Source organism: Malus sylvestris, chromosome 13 (genome assembly GCF_916048215.2).
Source record: "Malus sylvestris chromosome 13, drMalSylv7.2, whole genome shotgun sequence".
In the NCBI taxonomy this organism is placed as follows: Eukaryota; Viridiplantae; Streptophyta; class Magnoliopsida; order Rosales; family Rosaceae; genus Malus; species Malus sylvestris.
The window spans coordinates 8,564,535-8,582,614 of NC_062272.1; the positions used below are offsets into that span (position 1 = coordinate 8,564,535).

An 18,080-nucleotide genomic window follows, 5' to 3' on the forward strand; every position below is an offset into this window, starting at 1 on the left:
TCTCGAGTCCGGCCTGGAACTTGTCAATCAGAATTCCGACGTGCATGGTTTAGTGTGCAACTGTACATACATTTCCCCTGCTCTTCATCCTTTGCCTTCTAAAGGTTTGGTAAATACATATATTCTACTGCTACAGAATCTCAAACCTGGTATATTGGGTAAACTGGAAAGTAAAAGTAAAACTGTAAAATCAATTTTCTTTTTGAGGGTTTGAGTAAGCCGTCAAGATTGAGCTGCTGTTGCAAATATGATTAAAGAAGTGCTTTTGTGACACCGCAAGAAGTGCTTTTTGTGACACTGCACATTTGGACATGGTTGGCAATTCAGCTTGAACGAACAGGGGATTTTTAGTTGAGTGCTGCCGTGGCAGGTCTGTTTGAAAGTCGTGGGTGCGCCACATAGTGCTTTTGACTAGGTAAGGTCACTATGGGAACATTATCCTTTGCAACAATCAACAAATATCCGGCCTCAAAGGTATCAATCACTACTAATTACTATAACACAAAAAAATTTGGATTTGGGTTTTCGACCGAGTCATTTATTGTAAAAGCTTTTAATATAATATAAATTTATTGACGTTTCTCTTTGAACTTTGACAAATATACATGAATAAGCAACCGTTCACTAGCCGTTAAATGCAATGTCATCTCGCTTTCTAGAGTTGCTTATTCTAGTTGCTAAATCCCACTTTACTTTTGTTTATATCATATTTAGGGTCTCGTATTTAGACCTCGTATAAATACTCAAGGGACTTAAATGTAATTATGTAATAAAGGAATGGGCAAAAATGTAATTAGGGGAGGAGCCCTTATTCTATAAAAGGGTCTCCTCACCCTCACAAACCCTAAGCCTCTCACCCCCTCTCAAAGCTCTCACATTATAGAGCTCCTTCTCTCTCTCTCCCTCAAATAAATGCAATCAGTGTAGACGTAGCCCAAACCTTGGGTGAACCACGATACATCTTGTGTTATTTACATTACTTGCAAATTCACAGTCGGATTTACTTTAGACCAAGACCTTCGATTTTGTGTATCAATAACTTTATATAATTTGTACCATTCTTCAATTATAATATGCTTCACAATAATGTTTAAAGAAGAAAATTGGGGAATAAATGCCGTTGAAAAGGAAATTGTGAATATCTATGAAAAGAGGGACAAGCAAATGATGAGGGAAATCAAACATCATTATGAAGTAATTAACACGCAATTAAGAGTGACTGATTGATGCGGATATGATTAAGATAAGCACAATGATTCTATCATGGGAGTTTAAAACGACATGAGTTTAATTGAATGAATTGAACGAATCAAAAGTCCAATGCCGACAGGATCTCAACGGAGCAGAAGGGGGGGCGTCACGAATCTCCACGCCAACATGATCCGTCGCTTTCCCAATTTTACTGTCGTCTTTTAGGCTCTTTTTATAGCTGTTTTTGCTGGTGATGGTTTCGGACTCTACCTGCGACGTGGCGCGATCCTGGCCGACAGACAGCCGTCAGTACATGTGGGAACCCGTCGCTGCATTTGATGCCAGTGGACCACTGGCCGGGGCTGCCATGCAGGCAGGGAGTGGGCCCTTAATCGAAACGGAGTTTGGGAGGAGCCACCACAGAGGGTCACGTGGTCCGGATCGTATCGAATCCACCTCGACGCATGTGCGACAAGGTGTGATTATTAGATAAATTTTTTAGTATGTTCGAAACACGTTGTATCACCATTTTTGTATACAGAGACACCTTTTATTAATATTATTTGTTTATGAATTATGGTTAATTTCTACGTTACCCCCAGATGTTTTTGGTTTTTCTACTTTAGCCTTCAACGTTTTCTGGTCTTTTAAGTTGGTGTTTTGCAAGTGAGAGAGAGAGCGTGTGCTTAATATTAGGGACTTGGATTCTCTGTCCTCCCATTTCGGTGCCCTCTCCGTGCCCTCCTGTTTTGTGTGGTCACGGTTAATCCATGCTAACATTTTATATTGTTTTTTATAAAAATAATAAGACAAAAAAAATAGTAATATAAAATATTACCGTGGCTTAACCGTGACCACACAAACAGGAGGGCACGGGGAGGGCACCGAATTGGGAGGGCAGAGAATCCAAGTCCTAATATTAGGGTATCTTCATGGTACAATCGTCTCAAACGTAATAGAAAAAAGAGTGTGCTTAATAAAGATCTAAAGCGGCTTTGTTTGTAAAGTTAATCGAATAACACGTGATCATTTTTTAAAGACATTTCGGTAACGCATCTACTTTAACCAAAATACCCTTAATACATGGGTGTACATTTAAATATATCTTACTTAAGCGTTTTAAAAGTTTTCAAAACACTTTATTAACATAGAACATTAGCCCCTTCTTTTTCCTCTCTCTCATCCATTTTCACTGTCTACAGAAGTTGTGACATTTTTGGTGCCAATCTGAAATGTTTTTCTGTTGACGTAGTCAGCACTTCGGTTTGTACTACTAAAAAATTAATCAAACTTAACTACACTCATCACCAACGTTATCAACTTTTGTAACCGACGTTCCTTAGTCCTTATTGCATACATTCTTAAGAAGTTTACGGACCAACAAAAATGAAAGCAAATATTGACCTTGGTCTCCCCTTCCACGTGTATTGACCTTCAATTCCGAAACGAGATAGATTTTTCAACCTGTCAAAATCCGGTACGAAATATCACATGTTATTATATAATTAAAAGAATTTTTTTAAATGTTTCTTAAATTGTATTGTGACATATGGTATTTCGTTCCGTGTTAAGAGAATACTGAAAAATCTCTCCCGAAACAAATGCCAACAACACGTAGGGCTCACTCACTCACCAGCCATCATAGCTAGCTAGCTTGTAGGCATGCCTGCGCATCTAGCCCCATGTTAGCTTTAGGCTTCTTTATATCTAAAATTTATGAAATCTTTAACGATAGTTACTTGCTTTTTTGTCGGGATGCATTCCGCCAAAATCAAATATATTATTCTTTTTTATTTAAGATATTATGTATAATGTAGATCAAAATACTGAAACATGTCAAAAGGCAAGAAACAAATTGGGAAAAAAATTTCAAGGCAGGCTTGGATGACACCTACCCCATGGGGTAGCAGTAAACTTTTGACCTCCAAGTCAAACGGTACGCAAAAATAAAGATGGTGAGCCCAAGAAATACATCCATCGAAGTTCGAACACCAAACTTAATGTTGTTAGAGTAAAAGAGAAGTTCAATCCTTAATAGTTCAGACATTCAATAAGAAAATAGGTTAAATAGCCAAAATAATCTCTGAGATTTGCATAACTCATCATTTTGATCTTTAACATTTCAAATCGATAAAAGTGGTCTCTGATATTGTCCACCATTCATCATTTTGGTCATTTCGTTAAAAACTATGTTAAGTGTCCCGGAGCTCTTGGTCGAAAGTTTGGACAATTTTCAATACTTCGTAACTCAATCGTTTCTTAATCAAATTGGACCCATAATATATCAAAATGAAAATAGGAAAGTGTAGAATAAGATTATACCTATTTGGAAGCCCAATGGTTGCCGGCGATGGCCGGAAAATAGCTTCAAAGTTGACTGGTCCGAGGGAAAACTTGAAAACTCGCCGGAAACTAGGTAAACTTTACACGTTCGTAACTTCTTCAATACTCAACGAAATCAAGTGATTCAAAAACGAAAATCATAGTTCTCGACGAGACGAAGAGAATGGTATCTTTTAAGATGGATAACGCACCGTGTTTTGGCCGGAAAACGGCTCGAAAGTGGCTGTCTTGGTCTCTAGTTAGCCACTTTCGAGCCGTTTTCCGGCCAAACCACGGTGATTTAGCAGTCTAAAAAGGTACCATTCTCTTAATCTCGTTGAGAACTATGATTTTCGTTTTTGAATCACTTGATTTCGTTGAGTATTGAAGAAGTTATGAACGTTTAAAGTTTACCCAGTTTCCGGCGAGTTTTCAAGTTTTCCCTCGGAACAGTCAACTTTGAAGCTATTTTCCGGCCATCTCTGTCAACCATTAGGCTTCCAAATAGGTATAATCTTATTATAAACTTTCCTATCTTCATTTTGATATATTATGGGTCAAATTTGGTTAAGAAACGATTGAGTTACGAAGCTTTGAAAATTGCCCAAACTTTCGACCAAGAGTTCCGGGATACTTAACGGAGTTATTAATGGAATGATCAAAATGATGGATGGTGGACAATCTTAGGAACCACTTTTATCGTTTTGAAATGTTAGGGACCAAAGTGATGAGTTATGTATCAGGGACCATTTTGGAGTTATGCATCAAGGACCATTTTGGCTATTTAGCCTAAGAAAATATTATTGCTCCAATTGGCCATCATTCCCAGTAATCAAACTCTACTGTTAAGGAGTACAGAGATGCATGAAAAAATGATAAACGTTTCGTGCTGCAGGACTAATCCGCCAAACAAACTAAAAGCCTCTGACTGGGGTACATAATACAAAAGCCCACATTTCCAAAACGGAGAAGGGATTCAAGGGAAACACTAGTAACTAAAACCGATAAAAATCCGCATTAGGCCACTGGCAGCTCTCCACAGTCCGCGATGATCACCTTCTTTGTAGGGCGATCACCTCTGTCTGTCTCTTGAGACTCAATTAGTTTAACAACATCCAGGCCTTCCACCACTTGCCCAAAAACGACATGCCTGTTGTCGAGCCATGGTGTCTGAAACAAAAAAAACAAAAAAAACAAAAAAATTACATATAAGCATAATCAAGTGACAAAATGCCCCCTCTTCTAAGCCTTCAACCACCTTCTGAGAAGAAACTAAGAAACCCATTCAACTTTTCAAGCAAGGGAAAATTAAAGTTTAGACGCTTTTGCTTTGGACCGCAATGTTATGAGGCTTCAAACAATCATGCCATAGCTTTCTCAGACAAATTGATTCTATGATATAGAGAATGAATGACTCGTACCTTGACCGTGCATATGAAGAACTGGCTACCATTGGTATTGGGCCCTGCATTGGCCATGCTAACAACTCCGGGGCCAGTATGAGACACTGCAAAATCACGCATTCAAGAATTATGATTGCAATGACATTTAAAAAATATATAATCTATATTGTCAGAAGTGGACGCTACCATATTCAATATCTAATATTACATCAGAAACAAAATCTCATGTCAATAAAAGGCAGTTCTTAGAATGCTGGAGTGTTCCTTGATGCAAAAGTTCGAGAAATACATCAATGATTATTAACAACCTACTATGAGGCATGAGAAGTCAAGAATAACTTACACTTGAAGTTCTCATCCTTGAAAGTACGTCCGTAAATGCTTTTACCTCCGGTGCCCTGCAATATATTCCAGATTGTAATTTCACTGTCATGTCCAACCAAAGGATAACCTCAAAGAAAAACAAACTATGAAAACCTTCCAAATAATTAAAAAGAAAAGCATGAGAAAATGTTACAAGTACACAGTTAATAAGAAATGAAATGGCCAATAAAAAATGCAGGGCAAGCCTTTGCAAATGCAAGTGAGGCTATTAGATACTAATGAAAGGCCAAACTGGGTACTTCTAACAACCCCTGTCTAGCCACTTCCGTAGATTAGTCAACTGCTTCCGATTCTCAGTAATTCAAGTTCTTTTTTACTAGCAGGGAGAAAGTAACCTTCATTACCAGCATTAATCTAACCTATGTACCTTTGAGAACAAGAGTAAATATATACGGGAAGAATTTGCTATAACTAATACTGGATAATTAAAATGGTCAACCAACGACATATGTGGGAGGCGATTTCACAGCTGTTTTTATGATTCAGTAGAAATGTCCACTGCAAACTTTTAGAGTCATAAGTTTTTATGTAAACTGAAAAGTTTGGGGTAGAATAGACCTACTCACACTATCATTACAATTTTAACAAATGCCGATTGTTTTTCTGCTTTCATATATTTGACCTTCCAAACATTGTTTGCTTAAAGTAATCTATCAAACCTTGATGTCAAATGAATCATGAACTAGAATAACTATAGCAAACATCAATGTCAAGTGTATAGTCAACCAAGGCTGCAACTCAATAATTAACTAGAAACTATGAGCCTAAAAGACTGGAAAGAACACTCACATTGCCTTTGTCAAAGTCCCCTCCTTGAATCATGAAATCCTTGATCACACGATGGAACGCGGAACCCTTGAATCCAAAGCCTTTATCACCTAATAAACACACACAATTCATATGAATTCAAAACACATTCAATCAAGATGTCAATTATATTAATGACACTCGATAATGCCATAAACAAAACCCAGAAAAATCGTAAAACCTGTGCAAAGAGCACGGAAATTCTCCACGGTTTGGGGCACATCATCGCCATACAATCCAATCACAATCCTTCCAGCAAGCTTCCCAACTGGGTTCCCAATGCTAATATCAAAATACACCTTATGGGTCACTTTTGATTGTAAAGTTGCTTCCTACAAATCACCGAAAGAAACTCAAAATTAAGTTATAAGCTCACTGAACGCAGTAAATTTGAATTTCTACTAAATTAAAAAGGTAAAGCCGGAGTTTTCCGATGCTAACCTCAGCACTGGCGCGGACTGAGCTAGCAAGACTGGTCCTTTTCCCGGAACTAGGGTTCGAAGAGAATGTCAGAGGGTACAAACGAGACGACCTGGAGAAGAAGCTGGAGGACAACGACGCCGTTTTGTTAGACGACGATGGGACTGTGACGGAAGAACAGGTAGGGGTCAGAACTTTGATCCGAGACACGCTGCGAGAAGCCGGAGGCGAACCAACATTTGACTGCGAAAGAAAAAGCACAAAAGAGAAACTTTTACTTAATTTTGCATTCGGGTTTTCTCGGGAGGCAAACAGAGGAAGAGAGGAGATGGGTTTTTACCAGGGTGGTCAACGGAGCCGCCATTGAATTTGAAGCTAGCTTGCTGCTGCAGCTGCGGAAGCTTTTCTATGCAGTGTGGTGATAAGGCTCAGTGCGGCTGTTCTAATTTTATGGATGTCGCATGTTCCCTTCTTTCTGGCAAAGAAGCGATGAATTCGAGAGCGTACACCAACCCAACCCAACCCAACCCAACCCACCACCACCACCACCACCACCAATGCAATGCCTAGGAAATTACCAATGTAATGTGCCAACTTTTCCAAAATACCAATTGCATCCTTTTGACATTTGTATATTTCAAAATTTTCAATTTTGAGCAATTACTCGACAACTACATTTTTTGTTTTTTAAATAAAAGTTGAGAGATTAGTTACTTTCATCACCAGCGTCATAACATACTCATAGCCTTAAATTAGAATGACTTACACATGACACCTAACTACTGCTTATATAGATTTACGAAGAAATTTATAGAATGCGTATCCACAAAGACAGCTGGCAGCAGAGCTAAAACCTTGATGGAGCGACACACAAGACAGAAACCTTACCAACTAAACCAACCCTTACCGGCACATGACAACTATATTGTTCTACAATATTCACTCAAGCTTTGTGTTGCACAATTTGAAACCTGTTATTGGATCCTATCGGACAATTTCTTGCGGCGAAACATGCGATTATGCGGCCTTTTTTCCCTTAAAAAGCTCCAACTTTTTTCTTTTTTTTTTTTTCTAAACAAATATGTACTCTATTAGAGTGAAATTACAAGATTGGCTTTGAAAAAAGTGTGTATAAAACAGCACGAGGAATACGTTTCTAAAAATATATAGAGATATATATACATCATCGGATCACTATCCTTGTAAACCCTGTTAGTCTGGTACAAAATTTCAATCACATTCGCCGTAGCTGCACACTCAGATCGCTGATCAAGCAATCTTTACCAAGCCACTAAGATCTACAAGGGGAGAAAAGAATAAAAGAATTTTCACCAGCAGATGCTTTACATCGAGCGTTCTAAACCTATGCGAGACTAACCATCATGTAATCGAGATTTACAAGGAACTTACGGAACAATTGGGGCTAATCATCCATGCGTTGGATTTCGCCCCTCATTATCCGATTGCTGGTAACTTTAAAACCGAGGAGAGCGGGATCAATTTGCCTCCCTTTCTTCCCCTTCTTTTTGCCGCTTCGGTTCCCTTGCATTGCATCTTCTCCTGCTGCCGCATGGGCATCCATCGGAGCTGTCTTCTTGGTATTGCTCTTAAGCATATCCATAAACGATGCCTCTGACACATCAGCATCGCTGGTGGATGAAGTATGGCGAAAATGCATTTCTTTCTTTGAAGATGGCGGCAAGGCATCAGAACCGTGGTTTACTGGATCTTGCCTCCCCCCTGAATATTTCATAAAACAAGTATTTGTCAATCTGAATGTAAATTCAGAATCCCCCCGCATTACCACAAAGGGTTGGCATGAAGTAGGTGTAGCTATAAAGTTGTTAAACCTTTGAAACAAGCGAGTGGACCGACAAACCGGTCTTACCAAGATAAGAAACTACTAGAGAGTTAGATGTACATACCATCTGGATCAGCACTTGCACTTTTTCCTCGGAAGACTGGATTAGGGAGCAGTTCTGACAATCCTTCTTGGGATGCTGAAACACTTGAGACAGGAGGTCGTCTCAGCAGAATATTATCTTGACTTTTGGATGGGGCTGGAAACCTGTGGCATTGTACCGGAAAACGAAAGAAAAGCAATTACTTCTATACATGCTCTGAGGAATTTACACAAGAATTTGGATGATAAAAACAAGGGACCAATAAGAGCAAGGTCATATATGTACCGTTCCCTGATCGTTTCTTCCGCAAATGAATTACTTCGGCCAATCTTGTCGCTATGAAAGCCTACATTACCACCTGGGGACAAGCAAATTTAGAAAACCACAACTCTTACATGACAATTTTGAGCACTATGCAGTGAATCAATTTTGAAAAGAAGCAACAAGAAATACCTGAAACACCAGATGACGAACGCATGTTAAGGGCAATTGCTGACCTCTCCTCATAATCTGGAGCACCCAACCCTGCTTGTTCGACCATTCGTTCTCGAATATCAAACGCTTGGCCCCTAATGATCCCCTCACTCTTCGTCCCACGCTTCCACCCGTCCAACTCCAAAACCTCTTTATTGATAGAAGACTTGATAATCATGTTAGAATTTGTGTAAATTGGCTGAGTCGTAGCATTAATGCCATCCAAGAATGACTCTCTCTCAACCATTGCTCCAGAATCAGATCTGTGCATCAGCTTTTCATTGCTTTCCACGCTGCTGGCCCGCTCTTCCTGTGGGAGTTCCATATGATCTGAACCATAGGATCCTACTCGAAATGAATTATTTAGACCTGATTCATGGTCTGCATGAAGGCTAAATGGGTGATTAGAAGAGCTTGAACCAGAGTACATGCCAGATGACGGCCTTCTATCAGAGAACATGCCATTATTGACATTCAATGACTCGGCAGGTTGATGGCCTGATTTTTTATGGAGTAACTCCATCAATAGTCTCTTTGAATGCTCTTCATTCAATCCATCTGACATAAATAAAGCTCGATCTTGAGAAGGAATTTTGATTTCTAACTCCCTTTTCTGCCGCTCAGCATTAATATGCAACTGCTGAAACCGAGAGTCCATCCAATCATTTTCTAGGTGTTCATTCTTCTCGGTCCAGTGACCCTCAATTGCATCCAAATGTGAAGCATGAAATTGGTTAGGAAGAGGGTGATGAGGATTATGAGAATGGATGCCGGATGAAAATGTTCCCAATTGACCACCCGATGGCATCCATCCAAGGGAATCATGCATATCCAAACCCTGAGCACGAGCCATAGCATTTACAGCATCCAAGTTCATCCCTTGTGCCCCAGCAGGCAGTGACATAGACTGCTCAAACGGATGAGAGCCAGGCTCATAAAACCCTTGCTGAAGTCGATCCTGCAATGAAAGATTACGGTCAAGTTGACTAAGCTGCTCCTCATGGGATGGCCTCTGTTGCCTCTGATAAAAATCTAAAGGACTAAATCCGGAAGAGTGAGCTCGCTGAGCACCACCATGGGTCCTCAAAAACTGATTTGATTCATCTGCTGGCCAGACGGTACCACCGTGTCTCTCTTCTTCCACCCTCTGCCTCATTCCCACTGGTAACTGCCTGGCTTGCATCTGATCTTCCAATGATTGAATTTGTTCATGCTGTGCACGAGACAGTAGATCAAGAAAATCTGCTTGATGTCCTTGTGGTGGCGATTGACCAAACTTCGCTTGGATAAGCTGCTCCAAAGATGGATCAACATGCCTTGGAAAATGGTGAGACCGTTGTTGGAGTTCATGCAGACGGCGCTGCTCTAATAGAACCTGTTCAAGAACATTGTTTGCTCTGACAGGATCAACGTGTGGCTGCCTAAGCGCAGGATCATGCATTTGACCACGCAGTAGTTGTTCCAGAAGCACCTGTTGTACTTGGGACTGTTTCTCCTGTAAAAGCTTCTGCTGTTGATGAAACTGCTGCTGTTGCAGTTGATGATGTTGCTGGAGCTGAGCCTCCCGGTGCTGTTGCATCTGAAGTGCCAAAAGGTGATCCAGATCTGCTGAAGAATGGTTGGCTAACTGTTGGTGGACAATATTCTGACTTGGCAAATGCTCTAATGCTGCATCATTCAAGTGTCCAAAACTAGACAAAATATTCCGCTGTTGGTGCTGCTGCTGTCGAATTTGCTGTGGCGCAAGCAGCTCAGCTAAATCAAAATGATTGGGTTCCTGTTTCATGTGTGCCAATTGGCGAGGAGCTACCATGTCCTGATAGAGGTTTGTATCAGAGACTGAATTTTTTCTATGAACATCGGACCATGCATCAGCAAGAACTGCTGGATCAGAAATTGCACCAAATTGAACAGCCCTCCCCATGCTAGAAGGCGTATTGGCTGGCTTGACATGTTTCGTTTGACTGCCTTCTAGCTCAGACCAAAGCAAGCCAAAGGGGTGCAACTTGTTATCATTCTGAATAGGCACACCGGATTCCGTCAACTCAGTTGGAGGAAGGTGGCTAATAGAATTTGCAATAGAATCATGAATGGTTCCAGAAAATCTTGCAGTAGAATAGCTGGTGGTTCCAGGTATTCCTGGAAACACGATATCTGAAAAATTAAAAATGAAATAGGATGAGATAAGAGAAAAACCATCTGTCAGCACAATAGACAGACCAAAGAGAATTTATCGTTAAAGAAAAACCTTCATCTTCGGCATCAAAATCATTAAAGCTTTGACCCCTGGAATGTGGCAGTTGTATTGGAGCTTCATGCTCAGAATTTCTAAGTTGAATATGCTGAGCTGAAAGGCTGTTTAGTTCAGGCAACGGCCGCCTTAAGTCATTCCCTCCAAATGAAGTAGTCATTTCTGAAACTGGAGCCGAAGAAGGTAAGTTAGACTCTATGTTCCCTAAGGAGCTACTTGATTCTTCTATATTAGAAGTCGGATTTACAATACTCCTATGCCCATCCCAAACTTTCAGATGTGGCATGACCTCTCCCAATTCTTTGAAAGGTGTTGCTTCAGGAGTATCTGCCAAGCGAACAAGCAAGTTTGTCCCAAAAAACCCTTGTTCAAACCATGAAATAATGTCTACCCCCAAATATGGTCCCTGAACCACCCCTTGAGGATCAAGGTAATACAAACATAAATCCTCAGGAGGGACGTCCCTTTCTAACTCTTTCCCCCGACAGTTGTTATTCTGATTCTGCTCAGATGAGCCAAGAGCATATAGAGTATTTGAATCATCAGGAAGTTTTGATTTTATGTCAGAAGTGCCAAACTCAATGTCATTAGACAAAGAATGGCCGGAAAAAGAAGAATCTGCAATTTGCCTACTGCCATCTTCAGTCTCAACATCACTGCAGATACCATTAGTTTTCTGAAATGTTAAAGACAATCCATCAAGGTCCTTTCCTGGACTAGATTTTGTTTCCCATTCTTTATGATTGGCATCTTTGTCTGCAATAAAATAAGTAGATTGTTCAGATGTTGGAGCCAACAATACCTGCACATAGTTCAATATAACAGACAACATGCAGAATTAGAAACGAACTGCAACTCACCATCTAGCACATTCATTTGTGCACCAGAGTTCTGTGAAGTCCCATAATCATCAGCATTTGCAGCCTCCCGCAAGATATTGGGTAAAATACCCAGAACTCCATCAACAGCTTCCAAGTCTCCCCCACCTAAAGAATGAGTGTTTTAGAAATTAGACATCCCAGTTCCAAAAAAGGACACAAATTGGGAACTATTGAGTTGAAAGTACCTGTACTGTTTTCAGTTGATCTTCCCTTTCTAAATGAATTGTATACTACCCCACTACTTGTAATCTTTCCCTTCCATATGTCACTAAGGATGGCCTATTAGCAATACACGAACCAGTTAGAAAGCATAAAAGAATCAGTACATAAAAGAAATATAATCCACATTCCTATTTCTTACCTCCTCTTCGCCATCAGGGGCAAGAAAAGCTAATGGTTCCATAAAGCCTACTTCAGTTGTAGGGGGCGATTCTTCCATGTCATCTGGCATGGTAGCAAATGACAGATCAAGCTTTCGCTGACGATAAATGTCAAGAAGCTTTCCCCTTGGGTAACAAAAACTATCAGCTGAGTGCCTAGGTTTACCAGGGACACTTCCAATTTTTCCAGAAGAAGCAGAGCCAATAACGCCTGCAGATGATCTCCCAACACCAGATGCCCTCCCTCTTCCAAGGGTAAATCCCAAATTTGAACCCTCTACCCTTCCTTTTTCAGTTCCAAATCCAGGTGCAGCACGGTAGGAATTTGACCCACCGGAGTGAACATCCCTATGGCGTGGCCTCCATTTATCCCGAGAATCTGACTCACGCTCAGAAGCTGAACGGTTATTACCACCAAGGGATTGGTTGTCATTGTTAATGTGATTATCTTCCTTCTCCATATCTGTTTTCTTTTCAGTTCGAGACTCCTTTTCTTTGTCTTCAGGACCCCACCTCAATGACCATTTGCTATCACGCCGTGCTTCATGTGCAGAGGTACGGCCATCATGCCACCTTTCAGATGCAGGCAGTGGCCTATTGTCAGTTGTGTCTCTCACTGGAACACTGTCGACACGGCGTTCTGGTTTCCTTCGGTCTCGTCTACCACCAAGCAAGCTAGTTTCTCTTTCCTCTTCACGCCAACGACGGCTATTTTCACTTTCAGTGGCAGGCCGCCTCCAATCTTTTTTGTCATCAGATCCTTCCAAACGCCAACCTTCCTTCTGGTTGCTATCAGCAGAGTTTCCGAGGGAACTTGGGCCACGCATTTCCTGTAATATACAGCCAATTTATGACTAGTCAGCTTAGTTGTGAATTTCCAAGTAATCCAGGGTTAAGCAGCTGTAGATTAATTATATAGTGAGTTGAGTTTTCACTATAAGCAGATAAAATCCATTATAAAAAAAGCAGCTGATCAATTCCAAGTACAAAGTCTTTTAATAGGTCTAGAGGATTGAATTAACTACAACTAATCCTGATTCAGGGAGATAACAGAAGAATATAAACCAAATAAAAAGTCGATTAATACTAAAAGAAATCCAATCCATAGAGCACATACCAACTTAGACTCACTGGGTTTGGCATAAAGCCACTGGGGGGACAAAGGTATGCTGCTCTCTGAGGCAGCTGGATCTGCAAAATTTGTACATTAGCAATAAAAAATCAGATGAGTGTGAAACGAACAGAATATAAATTACCTAATGACTCTACAGTTCATGAAATTAATGCTAAAAACTTGAACAAGAAAGCTCACCTTTTGAGTCATCAGATGACCCGATAAGCACCTTTTTTTCATCATTTCCTCCAGAGGCTTCAACTGCCAAAACATGAACACAAATTAAAACACAAATCAATGTTTATGCTCTCATTACAAAGTCCACTCAATGCCCCACAGTAACCCCGGTAATAAAGTCGCTGACCCTGTAAACACTAGACGAAGGAACTGTACATATTTGTTAACCACAAATAAAGATTTAACACTGGAACTGCAACTCAAATAGCGTTTCAGACGAGGAAAAAACTAATAGCAGCTGTTAGCGAATTCCAACAAAACAATCAAAACCGTGATAGCTCAATAACAGTAACCACTTGAAATACTTCGAAAACTGACTCCCTAGATTTGCTTTCATTACAGACCAGAATAAATCTCAAGAATTTTTGACACCCAGTATTACACTACAGTTGATCATAAAATATTTCCCTCTTGCATTGATTCAACGAAAGAGTTTAAGGGTAAACCAACTTCGTAACTGAAAGAGGCCATAACAATCAACAATAGAACACATAATAAATAAATTTAAAAAACAAATTGGAGCCTAATCTAATAACTGTAGCACATGCAAATTTCTTTACTTGATCTTAAAACATAAACATTAATAAAACGCAGAACACAGAATCGATAGTATCATCCAACATGGCGATAGTAAAACAACGGAAGGATTACAATTACAATACATTAGTGTTAAAGACCGAGTTCGAATGCAAAAATTACAAATAAAAATTGAGAGAAAAGAAAAACTGATCCGAGCAAAATCCGAAAGACGGAAACATTCAATCAAAACATAAAAATCCCGACTAGCACAAGATGCAGGAAGCCGAAATTAAGAAAGCTGAAGCCGAAAAAAATCGAAAATGAACTGGTCCAATGCATACTTAAACGCTACAGATCAGTAACCATCCACCTTACATTAGCTTCACATCGACCAAACCCAATGAATACACAAATCTGAAGAAAATTAATTGCTATAGAAATAAAATAGCAAAGATGAAAAGGCGGAGTACCTTTGGAGGTCCAGGACTGATCGGACGGCTTAGAGGAGAGGAGATCGTCGGGAAGATCGAGCTTGCCTTCCGCCATCGAAAAGTGAGGGAGTCGGAGGGAGGGACGGGGAGGGAGAACGAGAGAGGGAGAAGAAGCGCGTAGTGGATTGGAGCTCGAATAGAGAGAGGGAGATGGCGAGGTCAGGACTGAATTTTGAATTTCAGAGAATCTAGGGTTTCGCAGAAGAGTTTTGTACAACAACACTGAGAGAGTAGAGAGAGAGAGAGAGGAGAGAGAGGCTGGAGAAGAAAAGGGTGAGGATTTGGGTTGCGGTCTGAGGTCAAGATTTCAGGTTGCTTGATTAGTTGAACAAATAAAAGTTAATTTGAAATTAACCAAAGTTTTGAATTTAATAATATTGAACATTTTTTTTTTTTTTTTTTTTGTTTTTCAGCTTCTGGGAAAAAGGTTTCATGACAAAAAACCTCACGATATTTTTTGTTTATTATTTATTTATTTATTGTTTTTGTTTATGAGCAATGGCCGCCAAACTGGATTGAACGCAATGTCGTTAAGTGCATCGGGGGTGATTCGAGTCTTGCATACTTATCCAAACCTAAAAGTAAAACCATGAGAGATTTTTTAGTATAACCGGTACACGTAGTGGTATATTACGTGTTTTATATAAATTGTGTGATATGTGTGCTAAAAAGTTAATAACTTAAAAAATAAAATTTATCACCACTTTTATTAAAACACGTGGTGTACCACTTGTGTTTCCGTCACAATTAAAATTTTCTCCAAAACCAGTCCCATGGGGCCCGTGAACTCTAATTCATTGTTCATGTTGTGCCACATGTGACCCACTTACAAATAATTTTTTTAGAAAAGATACGATAGTCATTAATAAAGCATAAGGTGCATATAAACGAGTTTGATAAATTTTTTGTTGGAGGTTTCAACTTTAGATGAAGAAAAAAAAAACATCTAACACCAAAAACATTCTCTTGATTGGGTGGCAACCAAGAAAAAAGCGGCTCTAAATCAATTATATTGAAACATAAAATCTCACTTTTGAAATTGTGTTTCATTATAAATTGTAGTACGGTAAATTTGGAAAGAGAAATATTAATGTTTTAAGTGCGAGTGTATTACGTACTGCGTACATGTGAATTGGAAAATGTAACTTATATTTTCCTTTTAACTTTGGCCGATTTGAATAAAAAAATATCGTTTCTATCACATAATGTTTTTCACAATTCTAAAGAAAAATAAATCTAATTATTTAAACAACAAATCTCTCCCAATTTTAATTATTTTTTTCTTGTTTTTTTTGTCGAAGCCTGAGGTATCTCGCATCTTAAAAAATCGGGAGACTCGAAATAATTAAAATCATTTTAATCCACTTTTGATCACAATTAAAATTTGGTTTTCAATACATAAAAATTAAAAGCGTTTTTTAAAGCTTGTGACAACTTTTCAGTTTTTAATGTTGGAAGAAAAAAGAAAGGACAAAACTCAAAGCCAATAATCTTCATCAGCTAATTTATCAAAAGCTCAAAAGTGTGCAACAATAAAAGTAGACAACTACCCTGTAATTGTTGGGTCTGGACTTGTCCGTTTCAACATTTTGAGCTTCTCAAATCCCAGGCAGGGATTTAAGATTCACAAGAGTGGGTGACCCACCAATAAAGCAGTCTCTACAACGCGTTTGTTCTTTCATTCTTTTCTTTTTTATTTTATTTTAACGAGATCAGATAGTAGTTTCGTCACGATAGCCCATCTTTTCGAGAGTCAGGAAGACTTTTCAGCCTCTTCCTACCCAGCATTGTACGAATTAGCAATGTCAAGAATCAAAATTAGGACGTGCCGCGTGGAGTACAACTTGAAATTCATCTCGACTATTAAACCACCCGTAGTGATTCTATAGAAAGAGATCCTCTACTAATATCTTCCACCTAGGCCACCTAATTAAGTGATCTGAACCCTTAAAATTTGACTCAACGGCTAAAGTTATTATACATTAAAATGGACCCCTGTTTTTAGCCGTTGAATCAAATTTTAAGGGCCCCGAATCACTTGATTAGGTGGCCTAAGTAAAAGAGATTAGAAGATGATTTCTTTCCTGATTCCACAACATGTCTTGTTAGTTTAAGATAACCAATCTCAACTACACACAGTGGTGAAGCCACATGAGGACGAGGAATGGAGGCCACCCATCCCCTCGTCGGAAAACACAATTGGAGCAAAGGTTCTACCCCTCCCCTCATTGGAAAACCCAGCCCCTCCATGTTTAATCTAGCTCTGGTGAACTGGTTTTGCTGCGTGCAACAACAGATTGGGTTTTTTTTTCTTTTTTTTTTAATCCAGGCCAAAACGAATCCTAGTAAAAAAAAAAAATTTAAAGTCAAACGGCGCCATTTCGATGTTTGAAAAAAAAATGTATTGGGGGGACCGTGTGTCTCCCGTTCCTTCACTCAGGCACGCGTGTTGTGCCTTTACCATTCCAATCTCTCCCTTCGCCAATCAGAGATAAAGAGAGAGCAAAACTGCTCCCAAAATCCTAGCAACCTGTAGCCAACGCCCAACCCCAACGAAACTTCGGTTGGCTTTTTGCTGCCAACACCAGCCACTCCAGGCTCTAGGCTCCACTCCAGCCGTTGAGCCGACTTCTAGCCTTCAAAGGTAAATTTTTTAATTCCTAAATTTATAATCCCTAACCCTAATTAATTATTTAATACAAATTTCGTTTAATTAGTACAAAATCATATGATAATGCACTAATATGGTTATTGGTTATTGATTATTGATATGAAATTATTTTTTAGGGTGAAAATTAAAATTTGAATTTTTGATTAGTTGTATTTAATTTTATTGATAGTATGCTTGTTTATATTGAGAGATATGTATTTACTTTTATTAATAATAAGCCTATTATGCGACGTTTTCATGATATAAAACCTCGTCAGCAACAATTATAATTTGTTTGTATTGATAAATTATGAAAGACATTACTATATAAAATAATTTAGTTGTTATTCTTTTAAACTTTGCACTCTTTTAATTTCGCTCCTCCCCCATCAATTCCTGGCTCTGACTACACACAGTGACACAAGAAGTCAATATCATTGATGACAACAACTTTCCAAGTGCAAATAGGAACATCTGCAGATTTTATATGCACCACGCACCCTAATTGACCAAATTAAATTTTATATGCACCCTCCACATGTCATCTCATCAATCAGGCCAAATGTGCCACAATTACAAAAGAACGTTGATTTCTTAGGTATTCACATCGAGTCCGAACTGATCCCCAATCAACTTACAAAACCAAAGTAGC

At 39.3% G+C, this 18,080-nt stretch overlaps 2 protein-coding genes across 2 annotated transcripts; both read right to left on the reverse strand.

Moving 5' to 3' along the window:
- Positions 1–4,287: 4,287 nt before the first annotated feature.
- On the reverse strand, positions 4,288–7,047 carry LOC126595663 (photosynthetic NDH subunit of lumenal location 5, chloroplastic-like). Its single transcript, XM_050261961.1, has 7 exons — positions 6,868–7,047; positions 6,549–6,770; positions 6,289–6,439; positions 6,090–6,178; positions 5,260–5,314; positions 4,935–5,020; positions 4,288–4,683 (listed from the first exon to the last, which is right to left on the reverse strand). Exons 1-7 carry the CDS (start codon positions 6,889–6,891, stop codon positions 4,531–4,533), a joined length of 780 nt encoding a protein of 259 aa, XP_050117918.1. The 5' UTR covers positions 6,892–7,047; the 3' UTR covers positions 4,288–4,530.
- A 629-nt stretch (positions 7,048–7,676) lies between these two features.
- LOC126595660 (uncharacterized) lies at positions 7,677–15,115 on the reverse strand. The gene is made up of 11 exons (XM_050261958.1): positions 14,758–15,115; positions 13,730–13,792; positions 13,535–13,608; positions 12,399–13,247; positions 12,223–12,316; positions 12,017–12,142; positions 11,154–11,912; positions 8,885–11,059; positions 8,717–8,789; positions 8,453–8,595; positions 7,677–8,267 (listed from the first exon to the last, which is right to left on the reverse strand). Exons 1-11 carry the CDS (start codon positions 14,831–14,833, stop codon positions 7,951–7,953), a joined length of 4,749 nt encoding a protein of 1,582 aa, XP_050117915.1. The 5' UTR covers positions 14,834–15,115; the 3' UTR covers positions 7,677–7,950.
- Between the last annotated feature and the right edge of the window lie 2,965 nt (positions 15,116–18,080).